The sequence below is a fragment of the Orbicella faveolata genome, unplaced genomic scaffold (assembly GCF_042242905.1).
Source record: "Orbicella faveolata isolate gen_17 unplaced genomic scaffold, um_ofav_v1 contig_26, whole genome shotgun sequence".
In the NCBI taxonomy this organism is placed as follows: Eukaryota; Metazoa; Cnidaria; class Anthozoa; order Scleractinia; family Merulinidae; genus Orbicella; species Orbicella faveolata.
The window spans coordinates 18,800,334-18,828,169 of record NW_028301554.1 but is presented as its reverse complement, the minus strand read 5'-3'; the positions used below and the strand labels follow the sequence as shown (position 1 = coordinate 18,828,169).

Here is a 27,836-nt window from a genome sequence, read left to right as displayed (position 1 = left end):
CGCGTGATGCGCAGAACGTGTGCGCACTAACAAAAGTAGGCGCCGGCCTTAAATTCAATACTGTATTCGCCAGAAAGAAAAATAACTGAGTATTTCAACTACAATATCGAGGTTGCATTAACTGCATTATGGGTAAGCCAAATAACAGCCTCGTTTCTGCGTAGGCAAGGGAAAAAAACACTGCGTCAGCCAACGCCTCATACAGTTCAGTCTTCCTTATAAAACATTACATATTGAAGTTGTTATTGCAAGGAACTTTGACTGTTGCCGCTTGCCCCTGCAGTATAAACTAGTTACTAAAGACATTGAAACTAAGCCAGTCTGCCGTTACAAATAGTGATGAGTGAACAAGATCCATTTGACCTATTTGAGCAGTTCGTGCCAAACGGAGAGTATGTTCATGGTAAGTGTACCTCAGTTTTAAGTTGCCTATGTTTCTAACTGGTTAAGGAATGAAGAAGGCTAGGTAGAAATGTATGTTGCAATATTAATCACTGGGTCTAACGAAATAATTTATTGCCCATTGGATTCACGCTGAGTTCGTAGTGAGATAGGTCACGTTTAGTCTCGTATTGACTGTCATACTCAGCTTATACATTGTGTATCATGTCGCATACAGGCGCTAATTTTGAGGTTAAAACTTGTCTCTGTGCAAAGACTGGACGCAGGGTTAGAAAGCTCTTGAAAGGTAGCGATTCGTCATCGTCTATTGCGACCAACAGCTTGTGAGAATGGAGAGTTCCGCTTGCGTCGTGCGGTCACCCAAAGGGAAACCTTCAAGGATAGTTTCCACTCGGAAGTAATCTCATTCACTAAGACAAAAAGTATCGCAACAGTGCTTTGTTAAAACTTGATCTCTGAGAGAAGATTCCTCTTCCTGTTTCTAAGCGATTCTTCATCGACTGTTGCGAACCGCTCGTGAAATTAAATGGAGAATTCTGCTTGAGCTGTGCGGTCACCCAAAGGAAAACATTCAACGATAGTTTCCACCCGGAATTCATCTCACTCGCTTTTAGACTAAAAGTATCGCGACAGTGCTTTGCTTAAATTTGAACTCTGAGGGAAGATCCCTCTTTCTGTTTTTGGACAAGCAGAGAGGATAAGCAAGTGAAGTGATGCCATTACTCCGTTTTCTGTTCCCTACAGCGGAATGATTGGAATAAGTCCATTTATTCATTCTTACGCCGCTCAATTCAATGTCTTCTTGACTGAATTGGTTCCTGGTGTTGTGGTAATAGACAGATAAGACGATCGAGAAAGGAAGCTACAATTATTAGCCACCCTTTCTTGCTGTCTGTCTCAAGTAATTTTATTTTCTTTATTTCCGCGCCAAAACGGGAAATTGGCCGTTCCGGCGTCTGACCAATAGCTTCTGTTCTGCGTTATTGCTTGCACTTCCCTTTAGCTCTAGCTTGTGTATATCCGCCTCTAGCCCCAAAAAAATCAGGGAGAGGGCGGATGTACACGGCCCACTTCAGTTCGTTCACCTTGCCCTGTACTTGCTGTTTGCCACTTATCAGTTGATCCCTTCCAGACTGTCAAATAAACGTGTGTCGATAGGACATACTGTTTGCCATTCTACACCCAAACTTGCTAAGTTACTGTATGACTTTCTCCCAACTCTTCACTGTCAATTGATTTCGGTGTCGTATCCAAGACAAACGGCCGGCCCGGAGGAGCACTTTTTGCCTCGGACCACGTGACCCGAAAACGATTGACTGGGAGGCAGCACCCAAACATAATGGGCTCAGAGCCGCACCCTGTCCCTCAGGTACTACTTAAGTGATGCGTAACATACTTTTAAAATGCTCACCAGTGTGAGAAAAGGTGTCCCTCCTTAGCGTATCGGGCCTTGAAACTCAAGGTTATCTTACCTTGCTTTTAAACCAAGATCGATCGAGGCTTAACAGGGGAACCGAAGTGCGCTTTGTAACCTTGAAAAGAAAGCAGTGTTTGAAAAAAAGACGTGTACATGCCAACGGAAACGGTCACGTATACTTGATAGAGGGTGGAAATGGAAGCGCGTTCACAAGTGAGTCAGATCCTGAGGATAAAGAGTGTGGGTATTCCGAGAGAGAGAAGCTGCGAATCTTCACAGAGATAGAAACGGGCCAGTGGAACTGGCAGCCAAGTATGGTAAGCAAGATCTAGACAAGGTCTGTTCCTGTTGAGAACTTTGCGTTTTCTCATGAGTATTACTTTTTGTTTCGTCTCTTCATTGTTATTAACACCGTATTTAAGAGCTATCTTGTATGCATACCCTAGTCTGATGATGGTATACTTCTTACCGAAATATACCTTCTAGTTTTGTCAATTGTTGTCTGAATTTCGACAACAGCAATCAATATTCTCGGAATATCATTTATACTCTAGCTTTTGTTTGTTATTATTATGTAAATGATGTCCCCAATTAGTTTTGTTTTTAAGCTAAATACTATTGACACTAATAAAGTCTTTCATTCATTCATTACTTGGAAAGGTACGTGCGTGCTTTGTAAGATTTTATTTTGAGAAAAAAGAATACACAATCTTTCCTATGCGACCTCTGCTGCTAAGAAACCAGGAATAAATTAAATAAAACTATGGTCATATGAAACCATTATGATGTAGCTTAAAAGCCAACACCCTGAGGCAAAAGAACGTCTTCGAGCCTCTTTAAGTTTTCGGTCAAATTAACAACAGAAAATTAATGGCATTTAAATGCCTGATATTCATTTTGTCTTTGTGTGCGATTTTAACACAGCATATTCTTCTCAATTGACCTCAACTCTGTCCGTAACGGCCCTGTCGCTCCGGTGTATCAACTGGCTGGAGTACATATGAAGAAGAGGAATATTTATCAACTCCTGGTTCAGCTATTGTTTTCCAATGGAGAGGAAGAGGACATTGAGGAGTTTAACAGTAAGCCGTTCTTGATAAGAGGCGGACGTTCGCACAGATTCAAGTCAGAGAGGACTGCACATAAACAACGAATGGCTGGTGGGTTTATGAGCCACTGCTACGCAGATTTCCATTCGCTATGTGTGTTTCAATTCTTGATCCACGCGTGCAAGCATGATTATAGTTCACTGGACTATACACGGCTACACAGGGCTACACAGGAAGGTCCTACAGGAAGGTCCTACAGGAAGGTCCTACATTGGAAGGTCCTCCTGTTGATTTTGTAGCCCTCATCGAAGGAACTAAGTCAAACTTTGTCATGGAAAAGAACCAAGACAACGTCAAGTTTGTTAGGACCTTATTTACATTTTCTCAGAAAAAAATGATAAATCCTTGTTCCCATTTTACCCCTATAAGTGAATAAATATCCGAGAATGTTTTCACGCTAAATGTAGGCTATAGTTTATATCTTTCATATATTCACTTGCATATTCGAGTCTGACTATCTCTTGTATGTCCTCCTTAGCATCTGCTGAATTCCAAAACCTCCGCGTAGTTGAACATCTGGAAGCCAAACGTGCACACATCGAACATTTATCGTTCGTGGTTCCTAATGCATGCGCCAAGAAGGGTGATATTGAATATTACATTAAACGCAGAGATCCCGATGTATTTGAGGGCTTTGACGAAGGAGATGTTGTTGGCTTTTTCAAGGATGACAATGGGACCGTAAGCATTCAGCTGCTAGAAATCATGAATGGAAAAGAGGCTGTCATGGTAGGCGACATTAGCCGATCGGCATATACCTAGAAGCCACACCGCGCATGGATGAAAATGGTTTGGTTCATAATTTGTCCGCGCGCATTGTCTGTTTAGTAAAGTTTTCTCAGTACACTATCCGCCAACCATTAGTATAAAGCTACTAGTATCACGAATGCCGTTCTTATTGGCAACGCTACTCACTATCTATGCAACAATTAGATTATGACCTTGAAATTTTTATCGCGTGATAGTTGACGCCGAGGACGAAGCCCGAACCAACTATCACCCAAAGAAATAGAGAGCGAATAATCTGATCAAGGTGGATAGGCAGGTTACTAAGTGAATCCAATGATGCTTGGAAAGCAATTCCCAATGCATAGCTCAATGGAGGATTACCGTTTCTCTTGAAATGCAACTATAACACAAAAAAATTAGACAGCAATATTTCCCCTTTTACTTAGAACTTCTAGATTTCTTTAGTGAATTACGAGACCAATATATCACTATCGAAGAAAAATCTTTGTATTGGAAAACCTGGAGCGAACGTGGGGTATATTTTGTACAAGATCTTCTGAAGAATACCGGCAGATATATATCTTGTGAAGAATTCAAGACCAAGTACCACATTGAAGTCAATTTCATCTATTATTGCCAAATTCTCTCTGCAATTCTCAAAAGTCTTAAATTAAAAGCTATGACTATTAAGAAATCTCTAGAAACGATCACAGAAGAAGCTGATGTATACCAGCTGACCGAAGGAAAAACCATCCGTTCGTCTAAAATGCGGTGCAAGGATTATTACTCACTCTTTCAAGTGAAGTGGGAGACACAACCAACGTCAGTTCAATCATGGTCCAAACATTACCCCCCTTCACCGACAAATGGAATAGCTTATTTCAGAACATCACAAAGATGTCGGCAGACAATAAATTAAGACATTTCTCTTTCAAACTACTTCATAGGATACTAGGAACCAAAAAGGAACTTAAAAGATACAAACTTAAACCGGAGAATTTATTTATTTATTTTTTTTTTTTTATATTTTTTTATTTTTTTCTTTTCTTTTTTTCTTTTGCAAAAGTCCAGATTCCCTCAAACACACATTCCTGGCTTGCTCTGTCACCGAGAACTTTTACTACGAAATGGTGATATGGTTCAACAACGAACAGAAATCCCAATTTAATATGATTAAGCAGAAGATCCTTGTCAATGATTTTATACTACCCGTAGGATTACAAAATCTATTGAGGTGGAAATTCGGAATTTTCATAACGCTAATGAAAAAGTATATCTACGACTGTAAAATGATGGAAAAAAAATTCCCACTTGGGAATTCAAACAAAAACTAAATATTTAATGGTAAATCGAAAATAGCGGAAATTGAATAGCTAGATCCTGATAACCAGCACTGCATCACCCTATAAACAAATGTAATTTTAAACTAATGTAGAAATCTGTGCTAAATTCCGTTAAGCGAATATTGTAATTTTTAATTATACTGTACTCCAGGTAGCGTACATCAACAAGTGTAACCTTTCCATTGTTTTTTAATAATAATTATTGTCTTGTAATTAGTGTACTTGTATTATTTTCTTTAGTGTCTGTCATTTTGCATGTCAATGTAACCCAAAGCTGTAAGTTGAAGTCCTTTTTTCTGTAAGTAGCTTACTGTAAGTTGGTTGTATGTAATGTGTAGATTGTCATGCGTAGATACGTACTCCATAGGCTGTTTTTTGTAACTGTAGTGTAAGTTAAACTGTAATTGTTGTAATTGTTCGAGCAAATAAAAAAAAAATTTGCAAAAGCATGGTGTGCACCAAAGAGAGGATATAACCATATACATAAAAAAAAAAACAAAGTTTGACTAACTCCCTCCGTCCACATGCTCAAAATTTCCATTTGGCAAACATCCAAATTTCCATTTGGCAAACATCCCTGCGTGTCATTTGTGCTTGCATGCTTTTTATCCTCAAAGGTATTCCTTCACTCCTTCTCTTTCTTTTTCTGATCATTGTATTGTTGTGTCACTCTAATTTACAAATGAGACATTTGACAAGAAAAGGAAAGTACACAAAATGCGCTATTTTGCGACTATTGTGTTTCTGGGTCGTGTAAGACGACGCGATCTATCCTTGTTTTATTTCCCTGGCATCGTTCTCAACCATGCATTGGTTTTTACCTTCAAATTGGTTGCATTCTAGATCTTACAGACGTTGTTTGTGTCATTGGAGTAATGAAGGTGAAGTGCTTGGGTTCTGTCCGAGCGGGTGAACGAATTTATGCCACTGTCGACCTAAACAATCCCGGCACAGCCATCCCAGAATCCCACCTGCCACCAAGTGTAGTCCTTGGCAAAACCAGCATACTGCGCCAGTTAAGAAGATAAGGCAAGAACCAAGGCACGACCGGCTCGTGTAAGGCTTTTAATCAAACTGGGATAAAACTAACAGCCGAGTAACAGTAACAATATGGCGGACGCCACGCTACGAACAACAGATAAAACGCATGCTGAGTCCTAGTACCGCTGACCGGTACTGGCGTGACTTCTTTCTTCTTGTTTCATAAGTCTTTTCAACGCAGTAAATACATAAAGTAAAAAGGGGCATAGTATGCCACATAACAGGAACCGAGAACATAGTGGAATTTACTTGACGCTAACTTATATGCAAGGGAAAGTCAGAGTTCAGTGACATAATCTACAAAACGCGTAGGAGGATGGCGGGCACGTGAGGATCTCCGTAGGTCAGGAGTGGGAGGGTCAGCTGACATGACTGCGTTTTCTAATGGGGTGTCATCAGGGCATGGCGGCTGTGTAGCTGCGTCAACCATGGTATGGTCAACAGGAAAGGCACAGGCTTGTAGTGTAACACAGTGAGAGCTGTCAGATAGCTGATGCGCTGAAGAAGAGATGGCATCAGGGATGTCAGGCAGAGAGGGTGGAGGGCACGATGTGGTACCAGGTTCGTCTTCATCGTCTGAGTCGTTACTGCGACGTGTGTGGGGAACACGTAAGGGGTCGGCCAAGTCAGATGGGACCTTGAAGCACTCTGATAGTTTGACATGGTATGATGAGCTGCGTAATTGGGATCCAATGAACTTTTTGATGTCACAGAAAGGTGGTTCTATGGCTACAACAAGGTAGCGGTCGCGGGCTCGAGACTTGTTCAGGTCGGAATAGAGATACACTAGGTCACCAACATCAATCTGGGGAGTAGGGCGCCTTTGCTGCACAGAGGCCTTAGAGCGCTCACTGTGGGGGTGGTTGGAGAGGCGCTGCTTGTGCTGGAGGGTAATTAAATGGTCGTCGGCAAGGGGTAACTGCTTGTTTGAAAACTGGTCCCGCTGTGTCCACATTTCTCGTGAGGATAGGCCACGTGAACGGATACGAGAGTTCAAGGCAGAGGTCGCTATGGCGAGAGTGAGGGGAGAGACAGCACCACCAAGAGGCTCCTGACGTAATAGTTCTGTTTCCAACTCCTGGACAGCTCTCTCAGCTATGGGGTTCTTGTTGGGATTTTTGGCCTGGCCAAGCTCAATTGTAATTCTGTGCTTCTCTAAGAGTGGGTCGTTGACTAGGGCCTTAAAGCCAGGTGCAGGGTCAGTACGGATCACAGCGGGTGGACCATCCATAGGGCGCATTTCCAAGCAGAGTTTGACGATGGCATTGCGTAACGTTTGGTGACGCTCATCTTCAAGCAATAAACTGGAAGAGTAAGAGGTCACAGTCTCGCGGAGGACAAAGATAAGCTGGCGAGAGCGCTTGATGACGTCTGCTGCGAAGGACCGACCAATAGCGTCAGGTGGTGGCGAGGTGGACTGGTGGAGAGTTTCGGAGTGCCGCACAGGAGTGGCATCCATCAGAGACACGAGAGACTGCCTTGTCCAGATCGAGGGCGAAAAGATAGCGTTTGACGACCATCTTCAACTGGTGGCAGGACGGGTGGCTAAGCTGAATGTGAAGAGCGGTCAAAAGGCCATCCAAGGCTTGGCGGGGGACGATAATGCACTCCCTGGACGGTGACAACGGTTCATGACGCTGCACAACAAGGAGGCCATCATTTGCAATTGACGCAACTTGTAAATACCGTTTGACGTCCTTGATGTTAGTCAGTTTCTTGGGAGGTCTCGTACCCTGGACAATGTGAGCGTGTGTCCGGCGCAGGTCTGGGCATTCAGACTGAACAGCCAACCGGGCGGGCCGGCTGGTGAAGGGAAGGCGGACGCTCCCTTGGAGGATATCTTGAACAGACACGGCTCGGACAACAGAGTCGCTAGTTCGAGTGATGAAAAAACACACCTGACAGGTCTCGTTTTCACAGGAGGCGGCGTTTCGGCTTGCAAAGTCTGACGGGAGGATATCAGCGCCTGAGACGTGCCTTACAGAAGCCTGGTAGCGGCTTACGACAGATAAGAAAGTGGATACACGAGGGCTGGCAGAGAACTCCCCACGGCAGAGCTTCTCGTACGCTTGAACGCAGGGCTTACTGTCAGTGAGGATGCAGGCCTTCTTGGACGACTAAATAAGATACGGGCTGAAGTGCTTAGTAGCAGCCGCAAGGGAGAGGGCTTCTACCTCGCATGGAAGCCACGTTGTCTGGGACCCCCGCAACTTAGCACTGAAGAAACCGGAAACATGTAACTTGTCTCCGCGCGTCACGTAGAGGGTAGCACCTATTCCTGGGTCCCTGACAGCTCCGTCAGTTACAATCCATAGCTGGTCCTCAGGTCTGGGTAACTTGATTGTGAGCGCAGATCAAAGGGCATTCTGAGCACTACGGAATCTTGTGGGCAGACAAACGCAGATCATCGGTCCAGTTTATGGATTCCTGGGAAGGACGACCGGCCGTTACAGCATCCAAGGGAGTGAGGAAACGCGAGCACCTTGGGATGACGCGGGAGAGGACCTTGTATGCCCCAATGAAGGATCTCAATCGACCAACAGTGCTTGGCTCAGGGTACATGGCGAGGGTGTTTAGGCGGTGGGGACTGGCGGAGAGAGAGCCAACAGTCCAGATCCAGCCAAGAATAGTGGTGCTCTTGGGACTGATGATGGTCTTGTGGGCAGACAAACGCAGGTTACACTTGTGTAGGGCTTGTAGGACCTTCTTCCAGTTGCATAATAGCTCTTGGGGTGTGTTGCCACCACAGTATAGATCATCCGCAATTTTGGCCACGGATCCATCTTGTAGTAAGGGGCCTAGGACGCGGGACATAACCTCTTCCAGGGCGGTTTCCGAACCGGGCGTGCCCATAGCGGAACGAACGTAGACTCGTACTCCTTTAAAAGGAGTGGGAACGCCGCAGTACTTCATGGACTCTTTGGCCAAAGGGATTTGATAAAAGGCACTTGTTAGGTCGGTGACAATGATGTGTGACCACTGGGCGATGAGTCGTAGGGTGGAGTCAACATCAGGCAGCAAAGATGGTTGAGGCTTACTGTATCTGCCTACGTCAGCGAAAGCAGTGACGAGACGAGAGCCGCCATTGGGCTTCTTTACCAGGAAAGAAGGATTTAGGTATTCAACAGTGATACCAACATCTTCGGGGCGACGGAAGACTCCGAGTTGCTTTAGGTGGTCAAACTTCTCTTGGAGCTCGACGAGTTTATCTCGTGCATATTGGGGGAGGCGACCTTTCCGCTGTGGTGGCTCAACAGGGCCCATGTTGACCTGTACTTGGTAAGGGCCTGCGGATCCATTGTAACCAGGGAACTGGGGGTCAAATACGGAGTCGTACTCTCTAAGCAGGGATTGGAAATTGGCCCTGATGGCCTGAGGTAGGATGCTGTCTGGGTCTACCTGAACGGATGCGGAGTGACTGGAATTAGAGGGTGGTAAAGGACGCTGAGCAGGAGACGGGCCTGGATCCTCTTTTGGTTCGAAGACAGGAGTGACTTGGCAGAAGTGTTCGTGACGCTTAAGTGTGCGAGGCTCGGTTGACAGGTTTGGAATGCGTATGGCCCGCGCAACACTTGAAACGACACTAGGCTGCGGCCACAACTGGGATGGCTTGAGTTTATGTGAACTTGGTGCATCAGTACGAGGCTCAAGTGCATACTCTGAATCAGGAGGAGTATCGTCTGGCAGCTGTACTTCCAAGAATTCTCCGGGCCAAACAGTCTTGGAAGGAGTAGGAGCACGGAGAACAAAAGCCCTACGAACAGTTGGGAGGGGGCTGGGTGGAGACTTGAACCCATACGTGTAGACAGACCCATTGCCAAGGAGCACCTCTCTCTTAGCGGGACGCACAGCAACATCATCATCCATAAAGGGGGTCCCGGCGAGTACTTCAACATCAAGATCCTCTACGACAAGACCTTCGAACGTAAAGTCTGTGTTGTCGCGGGTGAAGGTTGTTCGTATCTCACCGACCACCCGAAGTTGAGAAGAGCCATCAGCCTGCTGGACGGACTGGGCACTTGATATAACAGGACATCCGAGGTGTTTTGCGGTAGAGTGACGGATCATATTTCCAGTGGCGCCGCTGTCAATGGTGACGCGGACAAAACGGTGAGCATGATAGACATCCATATAAGGAGACTGACGGGTCTGTACACGGTAGGCTACGACATCTGGGGTAGGCAAAGTGGGATCAGGAACTGGAGGATCAGGGTCGAGGTCGCAGTCCGTGTCTGGTTCGTTGTCGAGGATGCCAACGATCTGTCTCGCTTTTACCATGAAGCGCCTTTCATTGTCAGGGAGGAAGGTACACTGACTGAGGATGTGGTTTGTGTTAGAGCGACCGGCTTGCTTGCATAAGGGGCAGACCTTGTCCTGACGAGGTTGTCTGGTGCGGAACTTAGAGTTACTCCTGCCACCCGGACGGGGGCTACGAAAATCGTCAGCTACAGCTGCACGCAGGATCCTAGCGTCATCGGAGGTGCGGATTTACTCAAGGAGAGAGGTAAGGGCTTGTGAGATTTCTGGCTTAATTGAGGCGACGGTGCGAGATCTCAACTCCGTGCCGTAGCGCTGCTTGACCAATCGAGGAAGGCTGGGGTGAATGAGTCGTAGCCAGGTAAGGACGACGAAGTTTTCGAGAGTGGGAGTAAGTTCCTCATCCTCTGAAACATGTTCACCATGGTGGGTTAAGCCATTTGCACGCAGCAAGGAATCCTCCACAAAGGCCATGAGGCGTTGGTACAGGTCCTCAGGGCGCTCATCTGCCGCAAGGTGTATGTCAGAAAAGTCGATAAGTTGTGCGCCGGTGACCTGGAAACCAAAGTGTTGTCGAATAGCTTGCCAGATGAACTCAAGAGAGCTGGAGTTTTTTACCAGCGTGCTACGCGAAATAATAGGGCAGTAATTGGCGATTTGTCCCAGCATCAGCTCGAGGAAGTTGGTTTTTTGACGAGCGGTTAAGCGTCGAGAGAGTGGTACAGTTTCGCCATCGTTTTCGAGTCCTCGAAGCGGTTGGGCTTTGGTCTTTTTCAACCATGTAAAACCATCCGCGAGGAAGGGGGCGAAGTTGCTGTCTAAGGATAGTGTGTACAGTAGATTTTGCTTCCAGTTTTCAAAGCTATTGATTGTTTCCACCTTGGAGAGGCACCACTGCTTCGGTGCGCGGTGAGTAGACGCCATAACACACGATGTAGAACTCCGGACGTGTTGTCACAGCGAAGGATGCACTGTTTTGGCTCACGCGGTCGAGGCAGAAAAGAGGCTTTCTACGGCGAAAATGCGGCTTGGGTTGAACCGAACGTTGCCACCACGCCAGTTAAGAAGATAAGGCAAGAACCAAGGCACGACCGGCTCGTGTAAGGCTTTTAATCAAACTGGGATAAAACTAACAGCCGAGTAACAGTAACAATATGGCGGACGCCACGCTACGAACAACAGATAAAACGCATGCTGAGTCCTAGTACCGCTGACCGGTACTGGCGCTGTTAGGTATGTCAATGAAGGAAAAGAAGGCATCTAAGCTGGATGATGTCAATTTGATTCAGTGTTTTGTGTGTCTAGTGATCGGAGTTAAGGTTAAAGAAATCCCAGCGGAAATAGAAAACATGTACAAACTCGTTGAGATGATGTACATCTAGCTGTGAAACATTGAAAACGGAGCTACAATGCTTTCGCAGACTGATTCAAGGGGACACACGTATGTTAATGAGACTGTACTCTCGAGTTTCCCAAGTTGAAATGTGATTATTAGAGTTATTCGCATATTCTTTGCTGTTACGGATTTAGCTGACTTTTCCTACGCTATAGCTACTTTCGGAGCGTTGCTACGTTTGGGTAGTATCATACATGTGCTTATTGTATTTGCGCCGATGCATCCAAATAAAGTACAATAAACATTTGTATAAAACTTCAAAGAAGGACTTGGTCTTTGTTTTATAGTGAAACAGTTGGGCTGCGTAGATATCAAAATCATTTAACTTTTTATTCACGCGGGGACTCCAAAGATGCATCCTAGCCAAAACCCTGCGGAGGCAACAGCTAAGTTGTATAAGGTGTAGGTGAGAAAGCTTGCCAGCGTTTCTTCTTGATTGATTGACTGACTGTATGACGGACGGATTGACTGATTGATTGACTGATTGATTGATTGATTGATTGATTGATTATTTTACATTTGGTTTTTCAATTGACTACAGGCTTATTCACCATCACACACAGGAACGCTGCATGTAATGGGATTACTATACCTAGGTTTTATGGAACGAAGATATCGGCAAGACATCAGCACGGGTCGACATTTTTATCTAACCACCGCCCATCAACACAGCCCACTCTCACATTTTTGTAATTCAGCAAGTTCCTGCGTTTTTGAAGAATTGAATGAACGATAACTCAAAATCGACATCGTTGGATTGACGGCGGTTTGTATGCCAACCTTGAGTTAATATCGCGTAAAATATTGCAAAACACTGGTTATGCATAAGAAGGGTGACCCCCCAAATGGCCAACTATGACAGAAGGGTTTTCTGGTTGAGAGGTAACGTGAATTCGACTGGAACCCCCGAGGCATTGAAACCCACCCATGCACAAACTGAGAGTTAATATCAAATGATAAACTCGTTTCTCTCTTAGATCCTTGAATCATAACTTTAACTACAGTACTAGTCAGCGAGCTCAGCGTAACACGATACAGATACCATACAGTTCTGTTTGATAATTCAATTCCTAGTCACATCCGTTTTATTTAACTGAAATACTGTAAGGTACTGTACACGCAATGTACTCTGTACATTTATGCTCGGACACGAGCCAACGCCGCCGCCGCGGACGACGACGACTCTGTAATCTACGCGAAATGTACACAAGAATATTTTACGTCTAAAGTCGACAGAAAAGTAAGAATATTCGGCCTGTTTTCCTGAGGGACCTTTTGGAGGACGTGCCTCTCAAGCATTTCCGTTAATTTTGAAAATTACCCTTGCGGGCAAGCATAAGATACTTCCAACCGAAATTTTCGAAATTTTCTTGTAATGATTGATAGTCCATGCAAGCCCCCTGTATTGTGTTTACGCTCGTTAGTTAAACGTGGATCAAGTTAAACTTGGCGTTTTATGAGAGACTTTAGAACTTGAGTAAGCACACTTCATGACATTTCATCCCTATAATAACTGCTCGACTGAATCCACGTGTATGTCCCGTTTCCTGTGTCACTAGGTTACCATGGAAACACGACACAGAAGATAACACCTTCTTACGAGACTGTCTTCCGCGTCGAGTTGTAACAAACAACAGGTTTCTTTCTCAACAAATTTAAGGCGTATTTTGAAAGCCTTTTTTGTAGCTATTCGTCGTGTAAAAAAGTAATGCACTTTCTTGCCTTAACACATGATGTAGGGCGTTGTGCGGAACTACTGTAAGCGCGATAGCCAGGTCGATCGAGTACTTTCTAGAATTTTGCATTACGCGACCATTCGCTCATTTAAAATTTGTTTGACTACGTTACGCCTTGAACATTTAGAATATGTATTAATACCCAGAGGACGACCGCATGGCCGATCAATGTCATTCTGAGTTTTCATACGAAATGCTCGTAACTCAAGGTACTCTATGAGCTGAAACCTAAATCTTCTGCACTGGCAAAACTACAACGTAAAAATAACTGTTCTAAAGTTAGCTGTACACAACAATCATGACCGTTAACAGTGAAATGTTTACAAAGTGTTTTCTAGACTCTTTGACCCTTGAAGGCCTCCTGTAGTCCGTCAAAAGCAAGTCACGCGAGCTGCGAAGCAGTCGTAAGACTCACCATGCATGGATCAAGCATCGAGATATATAAACCAGTGGGTTGAATGGAACGATGCAGGGATAACAACTTTACGCTTGGAGACTAAAAATCGAAGAAATATAGAGAAAGCGATCGCCGAGTGAACGATAATAACTATTGCACAATCACTGTCGAACGCCTTTTGACTAAAACCGGAACAGTCAGTTTGGCTGATATTTCCGCCCGGGCCATAACCGCCTTTTGGGAGCTGAATTTGTGCGGTAATTTGTAGCTTTTTACGCTTTGATTTAGGAACAAGAGGAAGCTGACATTAATTTTTAACACTATTGCTTAATCACTTCTGCCATTACAAGCTCTAGCTGCAAGCTGTAATTTTTTTCTTCATTAATTAGAGTGAAAATTATATGGCTCAACTTTACTTTACTTTAAGTCAGGATTTCTTGGTGAACTTGGAGACTGGTCTGGATTGGAGCCAGAATTATAGGTTCTAGAAAACAACCTGAATCATTACATAACAACTTTCATCCTAAAATCAACTTATTTACATCGTTCGAACGTGTTGAATTGAAATATTTGACATCCTTTGTAATCTGGCACGCTTTCATTGGCGGTTTGTAGTCACGCGAAAACATATTGTTCATAAGAAGTCAAAAATTTAAAATCAAAATCAAAAAAATAATTGTAATAAAAGATCGTAAGGTCCCAAGTGTCACTAGGTTCCTAAATGCCCCACTTAAAAGGAAAAGAACTTAAAATTCACGGTCTTTGGAATCCATCTGCGAGGCGAGTAGGTGGCAACAGTATGTGAACTTTGTAGACCTCACGTATCCAGTCGAGTACGGAGGATGTCACAGAAGATTGACTAGGAACAAAACTATTTTTCAATTCCCATTTGAGTTACAGCCTTGCTATCTAACAGATGTAGTTGTTTACGATAGCTGCTCCGGCGCAAGATAGAGACTTCTGATCGTACATTAAGGGCCACGGTAGCTTCCGAAACAAAACTCACCGGGGAGGGTCACTACTACCCCAGCAACCGACCACGAGCCGCTGAACAAACGCGCTAGGAATGAATTCTTCTCAGAAAGTCGCACAATTAATCGACCAAACACTTGATCTGCATAATTAGTACATCCTGGAAACGCCGTCTCACAGGTCTCACAACAACTCACAGGATCTGGCTTTCCAAACTAGCTCCATGCAGTTTGACTCGGATTGGGAAGAAACTCTAAATGACATTGACGAGTTAATTCAGTCGGAGTTAAGATGCACACGACCTTTTCACGGAGAAACGCAGCTTTTTAGTGAGGCAGGGGCGGAACAGTTGAGCGCACCGATGCACGTGTGGACGAACGATCGTTCAAGGGAACCCTCAACTGATCATGAGTGGAACTTCACAGGTAAGGCGTTTTGCAAGTTTTACTGATTGTCATTTTACCTGATAGGCCAGCGTGAGACACAACGTATAATCGGCGCAGGATTAACCTCTTACATTTGCAGTCTAGTACAAAATGCAAGTTACAAGCGACTTTGAAGAAACCTTGCATCAGCGCGCGCATCAGACAAATTATTCGAAGGTCTATATTGCCATCCACCGTACTTTGGCAGTGACCTATTCTGTTTGAAGTCGTGTGTGTGACTGATAGGATTCACTTTAACTTGATCAGCGTGTTTCATATTAACCCTGAGTCAGAATCATAAACATAAAGCATAAGTTTGTTATTTCCTTGAGACCAATAACCAGTTTACAAAACCAAATCCGGAATCTGGAAGCAATTCGCGACGATCGGACTGAACGTTTACGTCAGTGGAGTTCGAATTATTATTTGTAAAAAAGTGCGAAGATCAGCGAGTTATGATGCTCTCACTCGGGAAGTTTACAGGGCATTAAAAAAGCGCAAGAGTTGCTCGAGGCGTATAGCCAAGAGCAACGCTAACTTCTTGAGTGCTCTTTAAGCTCACTTCCCAAGGACATAATAACTCGATAATGCACAGCTAAAAGAATGACTGAGTTGTTATAAGATGTAATACTGCAGCCCACGGAAATGGTGAAGGGAAGTTTACTTTCCTCAAGCCACGAGCGTTCAGTCATCATTGAAGCATGATGCGCATTTATGAAGAGTTTGATAGCGCGGTATTATAACATGCCTTGCTGTAGTTCGTTTTGTCGATGGCAAAAACCTAGACTTTGTCTCAAGAATGAAAATCAACGATAATGATTGATATTTAGTTTGCCTTGCTCTTAAATCATCCACCCTCTAAATACTGACAAGAGATTCGCCCAAGCAAGGCAAATAATATGTTTTGCAATGTGTCCTCTCAGCCGGTTTCGCATCACAAGCTGGGTCTTTCTTGACTTAAACCCCGGTTAACCTTGTCAGTTTATTGTTCAGGAGTTTCCTCAGTTACGTTCTGCTTGGAAGTAAATTCAAATGCCAATGTACATCAGTTGTAATCTACACTGGCGGCTTACAAAGCTAATGACCATAACGTGCCTAAGACTTTCCGGTGTTCTTCACAGGCCCCCGCTCTGACAACTTTCAAGCAAACAGTTTTATTTAACATTCTTATCTTTGGAAAAAAAATGAGACCTATCACAGTAAATCAGTACGACAGAAATAGTTTTTCTGCCACATCATGTTTATATTGGGGCACAGTGAGTAGGCACAGTAGAGTCAGGGTCAGCCCAAGAGTTATCTCAGTTGTTGTAGACTCGCAGTCGTCATATTCATGATTCTCGGATTGGGTACTTATCTTACGAACTCGTCACCAATTTATACATACATACAGCTATACTTGGTTTATAACGCTTTGACTGTTCTGGGATTTTACGCCGAGATGTCTTTCCATCAACGCGGGATGCTCGATATTAACGAGCTCTGCTACAGAACTGTATGCTTTAGGCCTGGCAGGTTCGCCGTATTCATAGGTTTTAAGGTTTCTACAGAATAACCTAGTTTAACTAGCTTTCAATTTACTTCTGTTTTAGCTGCTTGAAGAGCATTTGTCTATGATATTTTAGTTTGCATCTATAAATCTCACTTCCGTTTGGAAACCCTGCCACGCATTTGTGGTAGAGGATGCTTTTATTTTTGCTAAGTGGTATTTATTTTAGATTATTTCTTGCCGTTCCTTTAGCATTACCTTAATTCAGGGTGAAATTTATTGTTTTAGCTCGCGTTTGTCACCCTCTTAGACTCAATTTCCAATGAGCTCCATTAAATGAAATGTTCCATTTATTTATAATGCCCGCATTAGGAAGAGCACGATGTCTCCTACTGTCTACAACACACAGCTTTATTTCAATAGACATCAAGTCTGGTGGTCGGTTTTTCTCTCAGTGACTGCGCAAGCTTTACGATATCTACTTTTTCGATGCCTTGTTACTCTCGGAAGAGGTAGCTTTCGTCTTCTCTTCAGTAGTTACATTTAGCTTCATCGATAATTGTCTGAACGCAATCCCTATTGTTCCTTTCTGTGCATAGTTACCGAGAAGTGGAGTGTTTTAACTAACGGGAAATATAGCGAGTACAGTAAACTTGATTACGGAATTCTATCGCATGTTTCTACTATTTTTCAACGTTCGAAATTTTAACCATAATTCCATTATACACATCGCACGTACTTCATAAAAAGTAAAGAGACGATTGTGTTATAAAATTGTACGACCCATAGCTGTAAGCTGTGCCTTCTTTTAACAACTTAAAAGTTGTTTCCTTTCGTGATAACTTGTAACTGTGCACCGGCAGATTGTATTTTATTCTTGGTTTGGATTCACTTCTAACTTAGCAATCATATGAATGAACCCCTTTCCTGTACTTTTACATCGTTGAGGGTTATTGGTAAGCAGTTGTTGTCCTTGATGTCAATGATTCTCCCTGTTTAATACATATTCCGGCAGAAGGTTGATCATGAACCACACAGTTTCTTTCATGAAAATTACTCAATTTCCTGTCGAATTTTAATTTCAAAAGATTCACATTGTTTTGAAAAGGCTATAGTTCTAAGTATCAGACAAGAAAATTATTTGATGGTTTTGACAAAAAGGGTATGAACATTGATTTAGTCCTGCGCATTACATAAAATACCCAGGCTTTTCTCTACCCTCTTTCAGTTTATGAGTACTAAGGCTAACTACCTAAAGCATGTATGAGACCTTATAATCAGAACAGTATGCAGTCATGAAGGATCATGTCAGTTATACATGACTACACATTTTGAGCAGTTGTGGAATCTAAGCCTGAAAAAAATTCAGACATTCGAAGACATGATTTATGCGCTGCACTGGTGCAGTGCTCCACCAACTGAGCTATCAAGCCAACTGGGAGCTGGTCACGATGTGAGTTGGTAATACACTCGTAGATGGTGAAGAATGTAAGTGAATATAAGAAAATAACAGTACTTCACCTCTCACTTTTCATGATTTTACTATACTAGTTTAAAACTGGTGTCACTACTGGTTTGAAATTACCACCGGCTCTAAATCTGATTTCCAGATTACTACAGGCTAATTGAAGTTTATGATTTAACTAATTTTACAAGTAATAGCTAAGCTAGTCTTTCAAACTTTGTAAGGAAGATGACAAATGTAGCCAATCTAACCCAGTTGTGTTGTTAGCTGACTAATGGAAACAATTTTGACCAGAATGTATAAACTACTGAAAGCAAGAGTTAAACTGATTGCATTTTTTGATACAATGAGCTGATCAATTGAAATCATTTCAACATATCTGGCGTTACACTCGTTGTAATGAAACCGAAGCCCCCTGTAATCCTCGAGTATCCCTTCAGATCACAAACCGCCAGCAATTTCCAACGACAAGCAGACACAAACCAACTGGGAGCTGGTTACGTTGTGAGTTCTTAATACAAAGAGCACTGCTTTACCTCTCACTTTTCATGATGTTACTACACCAGTTCAAAACTGGTGTCAAAACTGGTTTAAATTACCACTTTAAAAGTGATTTCCATCTTACTGCAGGCAAATTGAAGGTTATGATTTAACTAATTCTAATAATAGGCAAGCTAGTCTTTCAAAATTTGTCAGGAAGATGACAAATGAAGCCAATCTAGCCCAGTTGTGTTGTCAACTGACTATAAATGGAAACATTTTTGACCAGAATATATAAACTGCTGAAAGCAAGAGTTGAACTGATTGCATTCAGTTCTAGATATAATGAGCTGATCAATTAAAATCATCTGAACATATCTGGTCTTAGATTGGTTGTAATGAAACTCAAGCCCCTTGTAACCCTCAAGTATCCTTCCAGATCACAAACTGCCAGCAATTTCCAATGACAAGCAGATACAAGAAACGTACTACTCATTCAGTATAAGTGAGTTCCTTTTAAAGCATATCTTGGCTTACATTGGTTGTAATGAAACTCAAGCCTCTTGTAACCTTCAAGTATCCTTATAGATCACAAACAGCCAAAACTTTCCAATTACAAACAGATACAAAAAACGCACTATTCATGCAGTGTTTCTTTTTAAGCTTATAACGTAAAATTAAGAGACACCCAATTCGTGAACAGCAACGAGTAGTTTTATCTGCATAAACAAGACTTCACTCGATTGTAGAGGGAGTGCAACTTGACAAGATGAAATAAGAATAATTTAACAAATAAAGGGGTACAACAATTAAGTTCCATCAGTCTAAAATGATGATTAATTGTTGCGTAAATCAGGTAGGGCAGAGTATTTTCAGGAAACAAAGTTTAAACATATCTACCACTTTCAATCATTAGTCTGTGATGACCTATTCGAAATTTCACTTACTCTTTACTTTCATTCAACGTTCTTGCAAAGTCTAAATTCGTCCTTAAAGATAGTATAAAATTCCAGTTTTCTTTATCAGTAAAGAATATATTTCAAATGTATTCACACGTAAACCAACAGAGTCTAGATTTGGACGGGTCAGCTTCTTAGAGGGAGAGCAGATCAGCAGGATATGTTATTAATCGTAATTAATTGTAATTAGAAAAGCCCGAGTCAAAACATGCAAGCCAAATGGGGGGTCATGGTCCCAGGCGTTCCTCGCGTAGTGCCAGGAAACTGGGGATGAGCTTGGGGCAGCTACAACAATGTGAACGCCGTGTTTTGCGAAGAAAGTTTGGGAAAGACTCGAAGAATATGTCGATCGTTTTCGGAATGGGTTGGCCCGCGAATTATATTGCTTGAAAGCCTGCAGGATAAGCAAAGTTCATGCTCGATCTCACGAGATAACAAAGGAGCTATTTACGAGTTCAAACTACGAAAACACAGACAAAAAAAGTCATGATGTTGAGACGAACATCTCGGATGTTGAAAAATCAAAGAATCGTAGTAAGCAGAACTTTGCTTGGGACAGCTACAACAGTGTGAACGCCGTGTTTTGCGAAGAAAGTTTGGGAAAGACTCAGAAGAATATTTCGATCGTTTTCGGAACGGGTTGGCCTGCGAATTATATTGCTTGAAAGCCTGCAAGATAAGCAAAGTTCATGCTCGATCTCACGAGATAACAAAGGAGCTATTTACGAGTTCAAACTACGAAAACACAGACTAAAAAAATCATGATGTTGAGACGAACATCTCGGATGTTGAAAAGTCAAAGAATCGTCGTAAGCAGAACTTTGAAGATGAGGCAAACAACATGCAATTGCATGGATAAAGAGGATACTCGACGAAGCAACTTGAATAGTAAATATCTAAGCGTAACTCTTTCTGTTAAAAAGTTTCCTGATTCTTTTATTTGTTTTTACCCGGTAGCCGAGCAATGTTTCCAAAAACCTAGATACCTGGCAGTCTGAAATTATTATAGAATTTCTGCGGAACAATTCATTCAGTTCTTAGAATACAGTAGAATAGTAGATCTGCCGTCACTCACCTGTAGCGGACTTTCCCAATGTTATGGTCTGTCAATGCAGATCGGAAAACCATTGTATTTCTACACAGAGATCGAGCGTTCTCAGTAGTTTCGAATGGACATTTCGGTGGAAAAACGGAAAGAATTTCTGACTGCCGGGTATCTACAGCTTTTTTGGAAAAACCGTGCCCGTGGGTCACACAAAGTTCGTCGGACAACTTGCAAACACAAATCATTGAATAAAATCGCTTGGTGTTTATGACCAAAGATCAAAATACTCAAATACTCTCGGGATGTTTCAAATAATGACAATAATTTTTGTTGAAATTGATTTTCTATGAATTTTTGACCGCCGGGTAGCTAGTGTTTTGAACAACCTTGCCCGTGAGTCAAGACTTTTGTAGTATGGCTAGGAGAATTCGCCCACTACAAAGAAAACTTGAAAAACATTATTTAGAGTCGCTTGGAATTTCTGAACAAATATTCTTTTCACTGGGGACTAAATGTCAAAACATTGAGATTATATGGTATGTCCAAGTTTGAAATCAGCTGGAAAATATGATAATGTTGCGTAATAAACGAGAGCTGCAGAATTACATTGTTAAATGATCTCTTATTAAGCTGTCAGCCTGTTATAACAACTGTCAATGACGTAGGAAAACTGAGTGATAACAAATTGTAAAACTGAAAAAAAAAACTGGTAACCAGTCAGCTGGGGTCACGTGACAAAGTGTTTTGCTAAAAAATGTTTCTATTATGGGCCTATAATTTTATGAGAAGTAGATCACGTGATAGCCTAGCTGCAAAGGCCTTATTATATACAGTATGGTAAGCTGTTTCTACCAGAGACAGCCTCTTGTATAACGAGTAATATAAAGGAAAGGAAAGGAGGAGAGGGGCAAAAGGTGTTCTAACTTGTTTCATAAGTGAACAGGGAATGGAGACTGCAATTTAAGAGTCACTTTTTTCATTTAAACACCAACTACCCAGCTAAATTAATGTTGGGTCACCAAGTGCTCAAAAATACTAGAATTTTATGAGGACTTTTGCATCTATTAGGTGCCTCTGGTGAAAAACGACGGCAGCTTCATGAGGCTACAATACCCACGAATCCTGAGCCCCTAAACAAGGATCTGGAGGTAAATGTAGAGGTCCAGATTATTGACCTTAAAGATGTCTATGACAAGAAAACTAAGAAAGTAGCTGCCGGCTTAGAATATCGACTTGAAAATCCTGTGGTGACTGTTGTGGTCCGGGCATCTGTGGAAATCACTAACGTCTACGTACATGTACAGAGGTGTGCAAGAGCTGCCATAAGAACGCACGACACTAGTGGTAAGCAATGTGATATTAGCATGATGTGACCCACACTAGGGTTCCTCTTTTTGCGTTCAATATGTTTAAAAGCTATACCGTACTCTACCAAAAATAACTAACCTCGGGACTTTGGGACTTAGTAGTCTTTTACAGGTCTATCACTACTTTCGAAGGATCGCAGCTGTCGGGGCTTCGTTTTCTTTCGTGTATCTAAAGCGTGTACCATATACTGAAATAAAGGAATTTTCAATATAGAGAGATCTAAAAAAGATTTAAACCTCTTGAAATGAGTTTAGTCTACACCCAAACAAGCTCTATGTACGCAGGTAGTTTCATCAGTGTATCATTTTGGCTTGACACTTCTGACAGGTTCTGTTGAGCTAGAAGTAAGCACTTCGCAAAGCGAGACGAACCGACGAGTCATTTGTGTCGATCTTGGTTCGGTTTACAAGAAAAAAGGTGGGGATCACTTCTACTGGTTGGAGAAGGCTGACATCGCAGAGCGAAATAAATGGGAACTGACCTTTACAATAGAGTTGATCTCGGGATTGACAGCCAGTGCTACATCCAGACCATTTCGAGTTACGACTAAAGCCAATTACAAGAGAGGAAGTGAAGGTGACTGGACTATTACCTGGTCAATTAACAGCTCTTTCTCTTTCCCTTTCTCAAAGGCACTACGAAAGCGCAAAAAAGCGGTCGCCATTGTGTTAACAGCACACTGCTAGGCTGCTCGCTGTCTACAACAGCAGAGACAGTGAGAAGCGTAGCTACTAAGAGAAAGGCAGTCGTGATAAATTGATAGTAACATATGCTATTGGATAAATATTCTAAGATATCTGACTGATACTAGTGTGCACAATTAAGTACGCGGCAGAAATATCAAGGTTTATTCATGGTTTTGTCGACTGAATCGTACAATCATCATTACCGCGTTTGCAACTTTTCGACAAATAAAAATGCGTATAACTATGATACATTTCAACAGTAATGATCCAAATCATTTTTTTTCTTTGTTCTTATCACAGATTATCCAAGTGTTGGCAAAGCGCAAAATCTTAGTTGTAAGATCACCGTTCCAGAAAGCCAAACCATTACGAACACTGGTGTGACCACACTCCAAGAAAGTAGAGAGAGTAAGAAGGGTATAATAACAAAAATAGATTTTCTCGAATGATGCTTCCTCATTGTTGTATCTTTACCTGCACTAGCATCGTGACTACTTGAGACTGACCATGAAGACAATGAGCTTAAGACATTATGAAAGCCAAATTGGATAATAAAGTGATTCAGTTTCCCATAGCAGGCTAGACAGTTCAAACTTCTTTGATGACTTTTCAGTCTCTTTTTTTAACTTCCTTAACCATGCAAGAGCAATTTGTGCTTTGATCACTTTCACAAGACGTAAGAAATATAACCACCATAAATAATAGATATTGCAGCTCGTGTACATGCAGTGGAACCCCGCCTTACGGCCACCAAGTTAAGGGGCCTAGGTCACGCAATTTTAGGCAATTTCAGCACTGATCAAATGGTCATAGAATTAACTAAAATATCACAAAAACGGTAGAAGATCTCAAGCAAAACACAGGAAAGCCAAGACGGGACATGAATGGATAAAACTGGAGAGGATTAAAATGGGTTGTATATTGAGTAAATTTGAAAAACGTCGGCCCACCTTTTTTCACATTTATATCAGTTTATATCAACATGTCGTTTACACAGCTGGAATCACATTCTCAGTTGTTAGGTGGCCGTGATTTTGCAAATGAAAGACTCCTGCTCTGCCAATTTGACGCTTAGAGCTCATAGTTAACAAAATTAAACAAAATTACCTAAAATAACGTGACCTAGCCCTTTTAATACGGTCACCTCGTTATTATGGCCACTTTATTCTGGTCCGAATAAAAGCTCGGTCAGTTATTTTCTCAATTAAAGAACCCCTTTAATACGGCCACCCCGTTAAAACAGCCAGATTTCTGTGGCCCGTTGGTGACTGGATTAACGGGGTTCCACTGTAGTTATATTTTTTTTTTCACTGAAGGGTCATAAATTGTTTTGATAGTCGCAGGAAACAAATGCACTCAGCCCGTTATAGCTGAATTGTTGAAATGATCACAGTACCTACTGAAAAACACTGATGCTTTATCTGCTTTAATTCAGCTAAGCTGCAAGACACTACCATAATGACAGATGATATTGTTTGCAACGAGGTGAGTCAGGATCTATCACTCGTCAACCTTGATGGAATAGACGACGTTTCAAGGGAAGATTCTTTGGAAGAAGAGAGATTAATACTGCAGCCAAACACAGTATTAGACAGACATCTGGTAAGCAGATTGGTCAGATATTATTATATAATGGAGAGCTAGAAGCTGGCTAAAGGTTCCAGGCTAGGTTTACAATTTACTGGCTCTTAACGATATTCAAGGGGTGTACATTCTAACCTATCAAAACAGATAGTTATCATGAAACTTTAACCTTGCTTGAATGTCGGACTAAAAATTCCAAACGGAATGAGTAATAGGAAAGGTGTCGATATGTAATGGACAGTTCTGAAAACATTTGTTTTTTAATATTAATACACGTAGGTTTATCGAAGGCGTTGATGGGATCAATTTCTAAACGTAAATCGTCTGGTTCCGTTTTTCAGGTCGCATCATACTACAGTCAGGAGCCGAGGATCCGTTATGTTGTTGAACAGCCTGAGCTTCCTGCTTTGTTGAAGCTGGTGGCAAAGCGATCTATGCTGGTCGGGGATCGTCGGAAGAAAGCCAGGAGAAAAAAGTCCACTGATAAAAACTTTTGGTGGGCTTGTGGCCACTGCTTTTTTGAACGACAAAAAAAATCGACCATCAGAGCTCATTTAATTCAAGAAGTTTGTAGAAAACCAAGACTGCAAAGACAAATGTCGAAGAGAATACGTTCTGTTTCCGAGTTAGAACATCGATCCGAGCTTGACAAGTATAGACATGATTCATGGAAAAGGTCGATATCAATTTGAAGAGATCTTTAGCTTAGAAATTTAAAAAAGAGGTTTATAACATAAATGAGAACGTTGTTACATCTTTTTAAAATATCTTTTTTAATAGTTTCAACTACGTCCTGTGGTTTACAATTTGCAGAACATTCGAATCGGTAAGAGTCCTTATTGGAAAAAACACAAGTTCTTTTCCTTTGACCCGTACTTTCTTGCCTAAACAACAGGCTTGAGATGTAACGCGTTGTGCGGAACCACTGTAAGCCTTTATAAGAGACTTTATAACTAGAGTAAGCACATTTCATGACATATCATTTCTATTAATAACTGCGTGACTGGACCCACGGTATGTCCCGTTTCCTGTTTTACCAGGTTACTATGGAAAATTTCGCTCCCTCTTATAAGAATGTCTTCGTGTCGAGCTGTAACCAGGAACAGGTTTCTTTCTCAGCAAATTCATGACCTGTTTTGAAACCTTTTTCGCAGTTATTCGTTATGAAAAAAAGTCCTGCGCTCCCTTGCCTAAACACAAGGTTAAGCTGTTACGCGAAGTGCGGAACTGCTGTAAGCGCGACAGCTAGGTCGATCGAGTACTTTCTAGAATTGCATTACGTGACCACTCCGGCGGTCATTAATTTTTTTTTTTCACTACGTGACGCCTTGAACATTTAGAATATGAATTTAAAACTCACAAAGAAGACGACCGCATTGCCGGTCAATGTCATTTTGAGAATTGAGCTGAAACCAAAATCTTCTGCACAGTTAAATTTTTGAAAGAAATCTTCTGCATTGGACGAAACCAGAACATAAAAATGACCATTCTAAAGTTAGCTGTACACAACAATCATGACTGTCAAGAGTGAAATGTTTACAAAGTGTTACAAAGTGTTTTCTAGACTCGTTGACCCCGACGGCGCGCTATAGTCCGTCAAAAGCAAATCAAGCGAGCTACGAAGTAGTCGTAACACTCGTAACCAAACATGGATCAATCATCGAGATATGTAAACCAGTGGGTTGAATGGAGCGATGTGAGGATAGCAAGCTACGCTTGGAGAAAAGGGAAGAAATATAGAGAAGGCGAACGCCGAGTGAACGATAACAAATATTGCACAATCATTGTCGAACGCCTTTTGACTAAAACCGGAACAGTCAGAGGCCATAATCGCCTTTTGTTAGCTAAATTTGGGCGGTTGTTTTTAGCTTTGAACTCTGATTTAGAAACAAGAGAAAGCTGACATCACTAATTTTTACCGCTATTGCTTAATCACTTCTGCCATTGCAAGTTCTATGTTTTGCTCAAGACGTTTCGGCTGGTGCTTGAGCCTTCATCAGTTGAAATACTAACGTTAGTACGCGTGATTCAAAAACCAGCGCGTCGAAAGCGCGCTGAGGAAACTTCCGCGTGAAGTTTCAAGAAAACGTAGCGCGAGCGTTATGCGCAGGCCAAAGACTTGTAGACTTCTACTCTATTTTTAAACACATTGGAGACTGGGCAATGGTCTGGATTGGAGCCAGAATTATAAGTTCTAGAAAACAACCTAACTCATCACCAGTTTATCCTAAAATTAACTTATTTACATCGTTCGAACGTCTTGAATTGAAATACGTGACATCCTTTGTAGTCTGGCACGCTTTCATTGGCGGTTGGTAGTCACGCGAAAAAATATTGTGCATAAGATGTCAAATATTTAAAATCAAAATCAAAAAATAATTGTAATAAAAAATCGTAAGGTCCCAAGTGTCACTAAATTTCTAAATGCCCCACTTAAAAGGAAAAGAAATTAAAATTCACGGTCTTTGGAATCCGTGTACGAGCCGAGTAGGTGGCAACAGTATGTGAACTTTGTAGACCTCACGTGTCCAGTCGAGTGCGGAGTATGTCACAGCAGATTCATAGCAGACTGTTCTGAAAACATTTTTTTTTTTTTAAGGTGGCTGAAAACAGTTTCCAGCAATTTCCAAAGCGTAGATTTTGATAGGTCATTAAAATCACTCTATATCCATTGTTGCCACAATCATAGTATCAAAAAACTGCCCAATCATTGGTGAGAATATTAATATTGGCGTCAATTTTGTGGCACAATAGGTTACCATAGCAACAGTGTGACCTGCTCAAAACACCCTGAATTTTAGCTTGAGGCGCTTATAACTCAAAAACGAGCTCAGTTAACCAAGTTTTTATCATCGAATTGTGTTAAGCTTTATAAGACACAAAGTTTTACAAAGTTTAAAAAAAATATATGTGCCGAGAGTTCAGAATCACCTTAAATACATACATACATACTTTATTCGTCCCAAAAGGGCTTTTCGGAATAAAGATAGAACTATTAAAAACTGATTAAATTAATTAAAAATTCTATGTACAACTCAATTAATTAATTAATAAGTAACTAATTAACAACCCTTAAATGCTCGAAAAGTTAAGGTGGCTCTGAGCCCTCACCACAGAATTTTTTTAGACTTCGTAAAATGTTGCGTCTTAAAATGTTTATCACGGCTCGAGAATAGAAAACGGTGGCCACCTAGCTCGTTTTTAAATTATAAGCGCTTAACACTAAAATTAAGGGGTTTTTTAGCAGGTTATATTGTTGCTATGGTAGCCTGTTATATAAAAAAGATGACCGAAACTTGTTTACCAATGATTGGGCATGTGTGTGATACCATTATTGCAGCATCACGTAATAGTATTCATCATTCGAAGAATAGCTATCAAAAAAAGAGCTGGAAACTGTTGCCAGCTTCCTTAATACATGTACGTTTATCGAAGGCGTTGATGGGATCAATTTCTAAACGTAAATCGTCTGGTTCCGTTTTTCAGGTCGCATCACACTACAGTCATGGGGCAAGGATTCGTTATGTTGAGGAACAGCC

General features: G+C 41.9%; 1 protein-coding gene and 2 pseudogenes across 2 annotated transcripts; 2 read left to right on the top strand and 1 right to left on the bottom strand.

The window, feature by feature from the left end:
• The first annotated feature begins 339 nt into the window (after positions 1-339).
• On the top strand, positions 340-14,356 carry LOC149108418 (uncharacterized; annotated as a pseudogene).
• On the bottom strand, positions 6,053-11,520 carry LOC149108419 (uncharacterized; annotated as a pseudogene).
• Positions 14,357-14,613: 257 nt separating the features above from the next.
• On the top strand, positions 14,614-25,305 carry LOC110042157 (uncharacterized). Of its 2 annotated transcripts, none has more exons than XM_089295239.1 (6): positions 14,614-15,224; positions 21,728-22,003; positions 22,355-22,603; positions 23,014-23,121; positions 24,149-24,315; positions 24,639-25,305. In XM_089295239.1, the coding sequence occupies exons 1-6, from the start codon at positions 15,023-15,025 to the stop codon at positions 24,987-24,989; spliced, it is 1,353 nt and encodes a 450-aa protein (XP_089151365.1). In that variant the 5' UTR covers positions 14,614-15,022; the 3' UTR covers positions 24,990-25,305. The 2 variants fall into 2 exon arrangements, with proteins under 2 accessions (XP_089151365.1, XP_089151364.1); XM_089295238.1 differs by having other exon boundaries at positions 23,014-23,130.
• Positions 25,306-27,836: the final 2,531 nt, after the last annotated feature.